The sequence below is a fragment of the Phacochoerus africanus genome, chromosome 15 (assembly GCF_016906955.1).
Source record: "Phacochoerus africanus isolate WHEZ1 chromosome 15, ROS_Pafr_v1, whole genome shotgun sequence".
In the NCBI taxonomy this organism is placed as follows: domain Eukaryota; kingdom Metazoa; phylum Chordata; class Mammalia; order Artiodactyla; family Suidae; genus Phacochoerus; species Phacochoerus africanus.
Genome location: NC_062558.1, coordinates 21,308,186 through 21,320,436, shown reverse-complemented (window position 1 = coordinate 21,320,436; position 12,251 = coordinate 21,308,186). Strand labels below are relative to the sequence as shown.

General features: G+C 40.8%; 1 protein-coding gene across 1 annotated transcript in view; it reads left to right on the top strand.

The window, feature by feature from the left end:
- ANXA10 (annexin A10) overlaps window positions 1-12,251 on the top strand; it is a 65,940-nt gene that overhangs the window by 52,974 nt on the left and 715 nt on the right. The window contains exons 7-11 of the mRNA XM_047762162.1: window positions 5,134-5,187; window positions 5,276-5,369; window positions 6,040-6,135; window positions 8,438-8,496; window positions 10,830-10,952. Of these exons, the coding sequence (XP_047618118.1) occupies window positions 5,134-5,187; window positions 5,276-5,369; window positions 6,040-6,135; window positions 8,438-8,496; window positions 10,830-10,952 (426 nt within the window). The remainder of the gene's footprint in view (window positions 1-5,133; window positions 5,188-5,275; window positions 5,370-6,039; window positions 6,136-8,437; window positions 8,497-10,829; window positions 10,953-12,251) is intronic.

Sequence of the window (12,251 nt, the reverse complement as noted above, 5' to 3'; positions counted from 1 at the left end):
AGTTCTGGAAATTAAACATAAGAGAAAATAAATCACAAGGGGAAAATAATTGATGAACAAACTCTCCCTTCATGTAACAGGGCTATTGATCTTACAATTGTAGTTAATTTTTCCTGAAATTAAACAATAATCCTTTATTTTTAGAATGTAAATATAATGATGTATATTTGTACATATAATAATATTATCTTATAGACACATATTTTAAAATAATATACAATTTCTTTTATCACTGGGTTTCACCTAATTTGGACTATGACTTCACAGGATAAAGTATTACTTTCTTTTTTTTTTTTTTAACGGCTGCATCTGCAGCATATGGAAGTTCCCAGGCTAGGGGTTAAATCAGAGCTGCAGCTGCCAGCCTACACCACAGCCATGGCAACAATGGATCCTTAACCCACCGAGTGAGGCCAGGGATCAAACCTATAAACCTACATCTTCACAGAGACATCATCGGGTCCTTAACCCACTGAGCCCCAATGGGAACTCCAAGTATTACTTCTTAAGTTCAATTTCTAGAGTTGGAACTTAAGTGTGTGTGTGAATTTAACCTTGAAATTTTCAGGGCAGTAAAATTGTACTTTCAAAATAGAATATCAAAAATGATGATGAATAAAGACCTAGATTTTATAACAAGTCAAGGAAAATGAATAATGTTTTACTTAAATGGAAGTAACAAACTTATAGAAGATATATCTTGGTGTAATCTCCTTTAACAATAGTTTTTCAAAATCAGGAGTCCCATGTAACACTGAGTAAAATGTACAACTTCTCATAGATTTTTAAGTATTTTGAAATCTGACTACTACTTTTGACTTCTACATTAACAGCTCTTCATTTTGGAACTCCTAGCTTAGGGTTTGGATCAGTAAGTTTAGAGGATTGAAAAAACAAGTAAAGTGAATTAGGGAAATGACAAAGTCCATCAGCTTTCCTGACTGACCATGATGTGTGGTGTACCATTCAGAGAATCTGTCTAGACAGCTTATAAAAAGGAAGTGGAATTCCCTCCTACAGGGCCTGGAAATTCAGAGTCGATGAGTTCCAACCATACAGCTGGGGGCTCTGCCATGTGACCAAGTCCCTCTGACCTCCAGGTGGGATAATTGTTCTCTCTGCCCCGATTTTTCTCTACAGGTAGAGGAGAGATAGACAATGGATAGATGGATAGAAGGATAAATAGATGGATGGATAGATAGGTGATAAATAGGTAGGTAGATAAATAGATGATGGATAGATAGATGGATAGATGGATAAATGGATGGATAGATGATAGAGAGGTAGATAGATGATGGATAGATAGATAGATAGATGAGACAGATGATACATAGATAGATAGATAGATAGATAGATAGATAGATAGATAGATAGATAAACAGATACATACATACATATGGTGTGTAAAACAACCAAGTGTATATCTATGCATCTTTTCCTCTTGGCTCTGTTATAAGTCCGTTGAATGTCCTTGGGTTTAGCGTTTTGCTTTCTTGAGATTCCAGAGAGTTACTCTGTAAATTAAGGGAAGTGAACCCATTCTTCTCTCACCCCCCAGCACACATTCTAAAATTCTTCTCAGTTATAATCACATCCTCCCCCTCCTTCTTCATTCTCGTGATCAGAATCGAAGGAAAGACTGTCCGTGGCTTTTCAGACGTTGATATCATGAAAATTCAGACACACCTCTTTTTTGGTGAGGTTATTGAAAGGTTTAAGGTATGCCCGACATGCGAACTGTTTTAATTCCTATCATATATTCTGGGAAAGAGGAGCTTTTACTTCATCTATAAAGTACTTTCCGACAGGGCTGTTTCTAATAAGAAAACAACTCAACCAGAACACGCTCTTCTCGGAAACTACTGCCAATCATTAAACTGGCTCGCAGCACTTCCTGTGCTTTTATTAAGCCAGACTTAGAGGAGATCTAATCATCTGTCAAATAATGAAAAATTAGGCGCCTAGAGATTAATTAATCCATCTGTGCATATCACACTGCAGGTGACAAGTGTCTTCACAGGGAGAAGGGATAGGAAGTGTCCTCACCCTGGTGCTCAGAAGTCTCCTCACTCCCCGTGAGTCCCTGGGGCCTCCCTGCCTCTGGCTTCCACTGCCAACTTGTCTGCCCAAATACTTGCAGCTACATCCTAACTCCCTTAATGTCTGCTTTTCACACGTTTATTTTGCCCCCAACCCCAATTCTCACTTATGCCATTTCTCTGGTATTTACATCACATAACAGCTACTATCTCAGGCTTTTTATGACAAAATCACCTCGGTGGAAAAAGCTAAATCACACTTTAACAGATTCACATTTTTTAATCTACCAGTCTGCTTAAAGTGCTTTTGGCAATTAATAGCACAAAGAAGGAAACAGATGGGCACCATTCCGAGTTACATGTCCAAACATCTCATATTTCAAAAAATTTTCAGACACGCAGAACTGCAGACAATTCCAAACCTTGCAGGAATAGGTGTTTACATTAGCTACACAGTTTGATGGGAAATCACTAAAACACTTCAATGATCCAGAAAATCTTCCCATTTCTATTAATGTTTAAGTCCTGCCACCTAAAATGTATTTATTTAATTTCCTTCCTTCACTTAGTATTGATTCAATGAGTATTTATCAAAGGCCTACCACGTGCCAAGGATGATTGTAGATGATTGGGAGTTAACAAGACAAAGACCTCAGTCTTCAGAAGCAAGCATTCTATGGGGGACCACAGACAATTCAGGAGCAATCTAATACCTAAGAGCACTAACAGAGTGTTGGGTGATGGAGGATGCAGGGGGTCTCGGTGGCCAGGAGGCTATGGGCTGGGCGTCCTGGGCAGGTTACACTACACGTAGGTGGACCAGGGAAAATCCCGCTGAGAAGATGAGACTGGAGCACGGCTATGGCAGGGTCTTCCAGGCCAAGAGAAGAGCTAGAGACCTAAGGCCAGGGGGCAGCTGCCGGGTACACAGAACAATGAGGCTGTGTGCTGTCTGAACAAGGTAAAGAAATGAGCTGCGTGGGGTGGATGAGGGCAGAAAGGGAGCAGGAGGGGAAATGATGCCACGTCTGCCGCCAACACAAGGACTTGGCTTTTACTCTGCATGAACTGGGGAGGAGTTCATCACTGGGCTTTGAGCAAAGGAATGATTGATCTTATGCTTTCACATACTCACACTAGATGCCACAGTGAGAAAAGACCATAGAGAGATGAGGTAGAAACAGCAGGCAGCTAGGGGCTGTGTCAGCAGCAGGGCAAGACAGACTTCACTTGGGCTCAGGCCAGCCCTGGTACTGAAAATGACAGGAATGCCTCCAGCTTTGGGCTATCAAGGGGATAACCCTGGTGTTCACTCTAACACGGGGAATTTAATCCATGCAATACTTTAACAGTCAAGGGCAGTACACACTCAATCACATGTACAGTTATACAGCTGAATAGTCCACTGTTCGCTTCCAGCCCTTCCCTCCCCTCTCCAGGGTGCACTTGGTGGAAGGTTGTGTGTGTGGCTGGTAAGCTGTCTTGGACACTTGGTGACAGTGTCCTTGAGCATCCAGATGTGTCCTGTGTCCTTGCTCACAGTGGCCAAGGATGGCATCCTGGGCATGGAGCACATGAGGTGTGGGTGTCTGGGAGGTGAGCATTTCTAGTGTCAGCTGCCAGGTGAGCAGCTGGCTCCTTTGTATTCCTCTGTCTCACTTTCATCTGCGCAAATAACCTTTCATGGTGGTTTGGTCTCACCTTTGCTCTTGCTAGAGGCAAAGCATCTCCCTGACACCTAGCTGGCCCCCCACGTTCCAGCCCACGTGGTCTGTCTGGTGGCCGACAGCTAGCTCCACCTGCTGTGATCACAAACCAGCCCACTGCCAGGCTCCTGGCCGGCTTCTCAGCCTGCAGGCGACTTCCTCCAATAGGAGCACATGAGAGACTCGGGGTTGAGATAGATTCAGGCGTTCCCTCTTCTGAGTCCTGCTGCGCCACTGAGCTCATTTCCAGAGTCTGAAAAGACAATAGGAGCAGAAGCCACTGTACTCTCAGTGCCCTTTCAAGCCAAATTGTTTTTTTTTTTTTTAAAGGCACTTTCCCACCTCATGACCCAAAGGAAAGGTTAAATAAACTCTGATCATATCTCTCCTTTTTCTCTCCTCTTGCAGGGTCCTGCACTGGTAAGCCCTCCTCCCCTCCTGTGAGAGGGGTCACCTCTTAGGCCAATTTGTCCATGCCTGTTCTTTCTTTATATGATAAAGAGGCAGGAATGAAATTTACAAAATATCTTCAGTCCACAAAATCTGGACTTCATGATTGCTTACTTTCCTATTGTATGTATGGAATGTGACAAGTCAGAGATCACATCTGAACTCATACTTTCTCTCTGCATTTTCTCTCCAACAATATTAAAATCCCATCTCTATTACCTGCCAGGCAGTGGATGCTTGTGATGCAGGAGAAGATACTGGACAGGGAGTTAGAAAAGTAAAAAATGTGTCAACCCCTTTGAAAGAGTACCCAGGTGGCAAAGAAAAAATAAAAGTACCTGCATTTTTTGGAGTTGCCATTGTGACTCAGTGGTTAACAAACACGACTAATATCCATGAGGACATGGGTTTGATACCTAGACTTGCTCAATGAGTTAAGGATCTGGCATTGCTGTGAGCTGTGGTATAGGTTGCAGATGCGGCTTGGATCCTGCATTGCTGTAGCTGTGGTATAGGCCAACAGCTACAGGTCCGATTTGACCCCTAGCCTGGGAACTTCCATATGTCGTGGGTGCAGCCCTAAAAAGACAAAAGACAATAATAATAATAATAATAAAAGTACCTATATTTTTAAAAAGACCTGCATGTCAAAAAGTATTCAAAAAATGTAGACTAACTCCAAAAAATGATAGAACTTTCTTAGGAATCACCCATGTATTTGGCGGTTCAAAAATCTGTGTCCCAGTTATCTTTTGTGCACCATCAATTAAAAACATCTACAGGGTTTCCCTGTGGCTCAGTGGGTTAAGGATCCACCACTGTGACTGCTGTGCCATGAGTTCAATCCCTGCCCTGGGAGCTTCCACATGCTGCGGGCACAGCCAAACACAACAAACAAAAAGGAACATTTACAGTCAGAATCTATGCTTCTTCTACAGGGAACCAGAGAGGAAGGATACACAGACCCTGCCATGGCCGCCCAGGATGCGATGGTAAATAGAACCAGCCCTGGGGTGACTGTGGGACTTGATGAGGTGGCCCAGGACTGTGGTGCCACCTGGCAGCTGTGCGGTGTTCCAGGTGCTGTGGGAGGCCTGCCAGCAGAGGACAGGAGAGCATAAAACACTTTTACAAATGATCCTGTGCAACAAGAGCTACCAGCAGCTCTGGCTGGGTAACTGCCTCGCTCCCTTTCCCTATCCCCTGATTATAGAACGAAAACAAGAATCTAAATGGGAAGGGGGTGTCTATGCAAATAGAGGAAAGCCAGTTATTCCAAAGGTACTTATTTTGAATTATGTTTATGCAGACTTGCCTCATCTAACCACATTGCTAAAGAATGAACTTTCCCTATAATTTTATTTTTCCTGTAAATCAATTTATTTAACCTTTCAATAGTAAACCTTTTAAAACCATCTCTATGTTTGATGGAACGTACATATACTAGCTATTTCCTGTTAGGTGCATCATATGTTGTCTTGAAAAGTATGTGCTGAACACGGTTTGGTGAGTCCGTAAGGGGCCAAGGTCATTATTACCGAAATCATGACTTACCTAAAGCCGCCTTATTGGTCTTAAAGGTGTTTTGTGTGACTTTCCCCAAACTGCTTTACCTTCCTGTCTCCCTTATTTTTTTTTAATACTTTTTTTGTTTTTTGTTTTCTACAATATATAACACATCAAAGTCTATAAGAATGTTTGAAAGAGGGCCTACTCCAACTCAACCCCCACACCTATACTTTATTTATCTACAATGTGTACAGGCAAGCAAATCAATATTGCCATTTTAATAATATTTTATAATATTCATAAAATCTCCTTTGAATCATATCAATTTGTTAAAGTTTTCCAGGAATTTCAAAATATTTCTGGGCAAGACATAGTAGATGCCATTAATGAGTGTTATGATGGATACTTTCAAGAGCTGCTGGTGGCAGTTGGTAAGTAAGAATTTATTTGGCACCATAAGTGCTGATTAGCTCTGACTGAATTAAAGATGCATGGGTAAGCTCTTGATTGAGTCACTTCCCCTGATTTTAATTATTTACATAGGATGTTAACTCTGAGGAGGAAAAATACATCAGCTACTGATACAATGAATCAAACTAGCAAGCTGGTACCTTCCATGAACTAATGCCCTTCCTTATGGCTGAGTCAGCATTCACATTAGGAAACCCTGAATTCTCAGGGAACTAGGATCTCACACCTTGATAATCATGTTATGTATACTAACTTTCATTCCTTTGTAAAGAGCAGATAAATGCTAGCAATATGGCTTCCTTTTCTTCAAGGGGAAGAGAGTTTGGGGTCAGCATTTCTAATAAATTTGCCTGTAGGTGTAAGTCCTACCATAAAAATGACTTACAGAGTTGTCACTTAGGAGTGATTTCAGCAGGAGATTGTGAGCAAGGCATACTTCCTCCCCCTCCTAAGTCAGAAAAGCTACCTGCATAGTGGGAAAGACAGTGGCAGTGGTTTTATTGGTTTTATCTGTAAAAACTACTCTTACAATATAGACACACCACTGGCTATAAAACATAACCAACAAGGACCACTATATAGCTCAGGGAACTAGACTCGATATTTTATAACAACCTATAAGGGAAAAGAATCTGAAAAAGAATAGATATTTATGTATGTATAATTGAACCATTCTGCTGTATACCTGAAACTGATACAACATTGTAACTCAATGATATTCCAATAAAAAAAAAAATAGATAAAGGAACAAATCCTTAAAGTGCTTGCTGTTAATAAGTGGATATTATCTTTAGGGGAAAAAATGACTGTTCCACCATCTTGCTCTGCCCTTGTGCTGCCCTGTAACCTTACAGCACACTTTGCATTGCTCCTTGTAAAGAACCCCCAGGCAGCCTCCCTTCATCCACATCAAGGAATCACTTAGATATTTTTGACCAAATGAACACTGCGATATTCCATCCTTGAACAGCACAGACATGGGCACAGGTTGAGTGATGAGAGACTCTTTGGGGTTTAGCTTCTGAAAGGGCTCGAACCTTGGGTTCCATAAAAAGAGTTTGGTGAGTTCTATGAACTCCCTAAAATAACATTCAGAATAGGAATATTTGTCTGTGTATTCTTCTGAGTATAAGATACATATATTTCAGCAAATTCTCAATATAATTCAATGTTGAGACATTAAATTATATATCACATCCAAACTCATTTTACAAACAAGGCCCGAGGTTATGTGACAGCTCTGGGGCCTGTCAAGTAATTAGCAGTGAAGTTAGGATAAGAAACCACATCATTTGACTCAGCACGGTCCCTTCCATGCAGACCACAGCCACAAACACTGGAGCGGCAGCCTAGGCAAAACCAGCAAACACTGGGACCTATTCATTCATTCAGTAGATATTCACCGAGCACCTGCTTTAGGGGTTATTGATTTGGGCTCTGCAAGTGGAACAGAGAAAACAACCCAAACAAGGCAAATCCCTGTCCTGAAGGCATTGACACCTGGGCATCACAGTGCCTGTGGGGCTGGCTTTACAGGTAACCTCAGCCCCACAACCTGCAGTAACCACTTGAGCTGCAGGGAATCACTGCCCTGAGGACTGAAGTCTGGGAGCTACAGCCTCGAGTACCTTCCTTATTAACTTATTGATTTATGTACCGACTCATAAACATGAATGAACTTCCACAAGTACCCCTGACCCATCATCAGCTGTGGTCTGGGCTCATGCTGTCCTGGGGCCCTGGGTTTGGTCAGATGACTTCTGACCCTGCCAGACTGGCCTCAGTCTTGACAGTTTCCTTCAGAGGCCTTGGACCTACTTACGTGTCTATAGGAACTGAAAATTTTGTCTGGGAAGATGAACATCACACAGAACTGAGTCAGGCTGAGCCCCACCATCGTCCACATTAGTGGTGGTCCCGGGTCTCTTGGAGGCTGTGTCTGATCTTCAGATGACAAGGACACATCACTTCACGAGGCTCCTGTAAGAAGGATCTAAGAGGCTTCCAAGAGGCAGAGACAGACTCTGAAAATCTGAATGAAGCCTTGTAACACGGTTGCTTTATAGTTTTGGTTTTGCCACTATCCTCAATGCTGACATTTTAATACAATGCATACTGAGGAAGCTCACACAGAACTGACAAAATATCACCCTTCCTGAGCTGTAACGGAAAAAAAAAAAAGTGTTCTCATTGTTTTTCAAATTTTTGAAGAAAATATGTACTTCCACTCTCAAACTTTCTTTTTGTCTGATTTTTTCCTAGTTCTCTGTGTTCGTGACAAACCAGCCTATTTTGCTTATAGATTATATAGTGCAATCCATGTAAGTACGACCCATGTATTTTTAAAATTTCTCCAGAAATCATGTTTACTTTCTCAAAGGACTAATTATACTTCAATTATTTAAATATTGAGTCCCATTTTTGAATTTGTATGCAAAATATATTAATTTCATAGAAAATATGCTCAAGTGAAAAAATACATAACAAAATGGATCCTTCAAATAAAAATAATGCTTTGTTTTCTGTATCAAACTGAAGTTCCTTAGAAGTATTCCTTTGGGTCTGTCTGCCCTTGTGCTTTAGCATTTCCTAGTATCTTAAGAAACTGATGGATCCAAACGCTTTTAGAGCTTCTGAAGCCCCCCCCCACCCCCGCATACCTAGGCAATAATAAAATATAGGACATCAAGAGAAAATGTCCAAATATTACAGACTTTCAGTAAGTAATGGCTACATCCCAGAGGTTTAAAAACATAAAATGAGAGGAGTTATTTTTAAACATGAAGTGTCTTAAAAAAAAAACTCTAAAAAGAGACAGCTAGACAACAAACTCTAAAGTTATTTCTGTAATTAAGTGAGTTTTTTTAAGTTTCAGATGATAATCCTTTGATGCATTCATTTTCAAAGAAACAAACACGTGCATGAGGTGAAGCATACCTTAAGTACAGTGTGTGTGAAACATTCAGAAGGTGACGAGGTCTGATACAAATCATTATGCATATCATAGACCTGAAAACTAAAAGAAAATCATTAAAAACAATTCAGTACTACAGCAGTTTTAATACGGTGCTTTGTCCCCAAAGTACTTTTTACAGGCCAACTTCTTAGAGGTAGCCAGCAAGTTTGGATAATATGCTAATTGTCAAGGATAGTTTATTTACTTATTTCTATTTATGCACAAGTATTTTTAAAAATGTATATGTAAGTATTTTTTATGCCTACACTCATGGCACATGGAAGTTTCCAGATCACAGCTGCGACCTATACCACAGCTGCAGCAATGCCAGATCCTTTAACCTACCATGCTGGACCAGGGATCAAACCTGTATCCCACAGCTACCTAAGGCATTGGAGTCAGATTTTTAACCCACTGTGCCACAGCAGGAACTCCTCATGAAAAGTATTTTTATTTATGCACAAGGACCTATGTATCCTCAAAACACAGCAGGAAGATCAATGGCCAGAGTCCTCTGCTTCTTTTTATTTTATTTCCAAGAAGAAAAGTTGATCGGATTAAACATCTATTTAAAAGTGTATTGGGCAAGGCTATTGGATGATTTCAACACTTTGCTTTGTTTGTTTCTCAACAGAGTAAAATGTCCCTCATGAATAACCTTGGGAAAATAATCACATTACTTTGATTCCAATTGTTCCCAAAGTGAGGGCCACTTATCCTAATAACAAATAAAACTTTACCCCTGCTGTGTGCTGATGCCAAAAGGAGGCTTTGTGTGCTAACAAGTGGTGTGCAGGTACTGAGCAGGGTCCTGTACCCCAGGAATCAAGGTGTTCAGATATGAGGACCTTTGTGTGATGTACTGGCAAGGAAAATGTTTTCACCAGCCCTCACCCAAGGAAGCCTCTGTGTTTTTCTCTAGAGCATCCTAAACTAATAATATACAACTTAAATATGGAAACTTGGTTAGATCATTCATTTTAATCACTTCAAATTATGGAACGTTTGTTAGAAAGTTTTCACCCAAAACAGTCATCAAACATTAGCCCATGCTTCCTGGCCACTAGATGTCACTGTCACTCCATTGGTACAGACAACCTGACCTTACTTTGTGAAGCAGTATTCTTTCACCACCTAGTACACAGAAATTGATTTTTGTATTTTTCAGTATTTGAGGTTAAGTCAGCAAATATTTCAAGGGCCTGGGGTTCTTAGTTTTACCATTTTTAATCATAAGCAGACTATTAAATAAAAACGTAGCCACTGCCTTACTCAGACACATCAATGTTCATCTAACAAAGTGGGGACCTGAATCCCAACCCAGGAAGAATTTCTAGCTGGAAAGACCACATGACCAGATCTGCCTCTTATCCTGCAGTTTTGAGGAGATGGGGGTGGGGGTGGGGATGGGAGGAGGAAAAGGCTGTGAAAGGGGATTATTGCAGAAGCGGGTGAAATGCCAAGGGCCAGCATCAAGGCTGGACATAGAGATGATAGGGCATTTAAGAAGGAAAACCGATGGCACACCGCACCATGTATCCAGTGGGGGAGGGGAGGGCAGGTGACTCAGGGGCTCCCAGTTGGAATCCAGGGCTTGGGAAACAGGGCAAGAGGCCCAGGGCCACGGAAACAGGGGAGAGTTGACTTTAGACGTTAACTCAGAGGTGCTGTTTTTCTCCCCTTTGCTGTGTTTTCTAGGACTTTGGTTTCCATAATAGAACCGTGATCAGGATTCTAATAGCCAGAAGTGAAATAGACCTGATGACCATAAGGAAACGGTACAAAGAGCGATATGGGAAGTCCCTCTTTCATGACATCAGAGTAAGTCTTCTACCTGTGACTTGTTTTCACCCCTAGGTGGTCCTTCTTGAAACTGACATAAGAGCTTTAATTAAATAACTTCATGTTGGAATCCACAAAGTTAAATATCCTGGCAGGGTTAGTTCAGCAGATGGCTATTCAAGCACCAACACTTGAGGAAATTCCTTCACCTTGGTAACAAGACTTACTCCTCTTTGACGTGTTTTATTTAAAACCCATGGGTTTGGTCATATAAACTATTCACCCCAACTGTGTAAAGATGCTTTATGAAACCAATGCTTTAGTACGATCAGCACGAGGAAGGATACAGCTTGCAGCAAAAGCACATGAATCCTGAGAAGCCTTGTCACAGGACAAGGCAGCGAGGCAGACCTACTGCATCAGAGATTCTGCAGAATTCTGCATACCCCACCCCATTAGCCCTTGAAGGGCAAATGGGCAATGACTCAGAAGGCAACAGGCCAGGGTCTTCCTTCTGAAACACCCCACCTCTACCCTGGGCTTTAATAAAACCTAGCAAAGAATTATCAGAATATGTAGTACTATCTAGATAATTTTTGGCACCCAATGGAAAATGAAAATGTTTGACTCTTTGTTCAAAGAAGTATAAAGAACTTCAAGATGGTACCCAAAGAGCATTAACCCACATGCACAGGGCTCCAAGAATGTATCTTAACTTATATTTTGCACAAAGCTGAGTCCTATTACTTTGTCCACATTGTTTCCACTGGAATTTTCAATTGCATAATTAAAAGATCCAGAAGAAACTGAACAACCCAAGGACCAAGAGCCTGCATTACCCCAAAGACCCTGTATGTCCTTGAGTAACTGCAGTGATTTCCAAGAGAAGGAGATGATGGTGCAAGTAGGAGAAATCTTCTTTCTCTGTCTTTGATGAGAACTTCCTCACATCCACCTTCAAAGCCCTAAACTTTTAGCGATGATAAACATTTCCCATTGAGAACTGCGTGTCATAATTCATTTTCTAAATGAAGAAACTAGTTCTAATATATCAATACATACATATATATATAGCAATTAATTACAGCCACCTCAAAATCTACTAATATTTATATATAATGAAACTCTACTATGTGCACTTAAAGCAGTGAGTTATAATTATATAACAGTGTAAGAGAACATTAATGTGATAGTTGACTTTTAACAAAGATAGTTTTTGGAATTCTTTTAGTTTTTCACTATCATTTTTCGAAACTTAGAAACTATAGGCCATAAAAATATTTAATTTTCCCTAATTCTCCACCATAGATAACCAACAATTAAGTTTTGCTGTAGGTG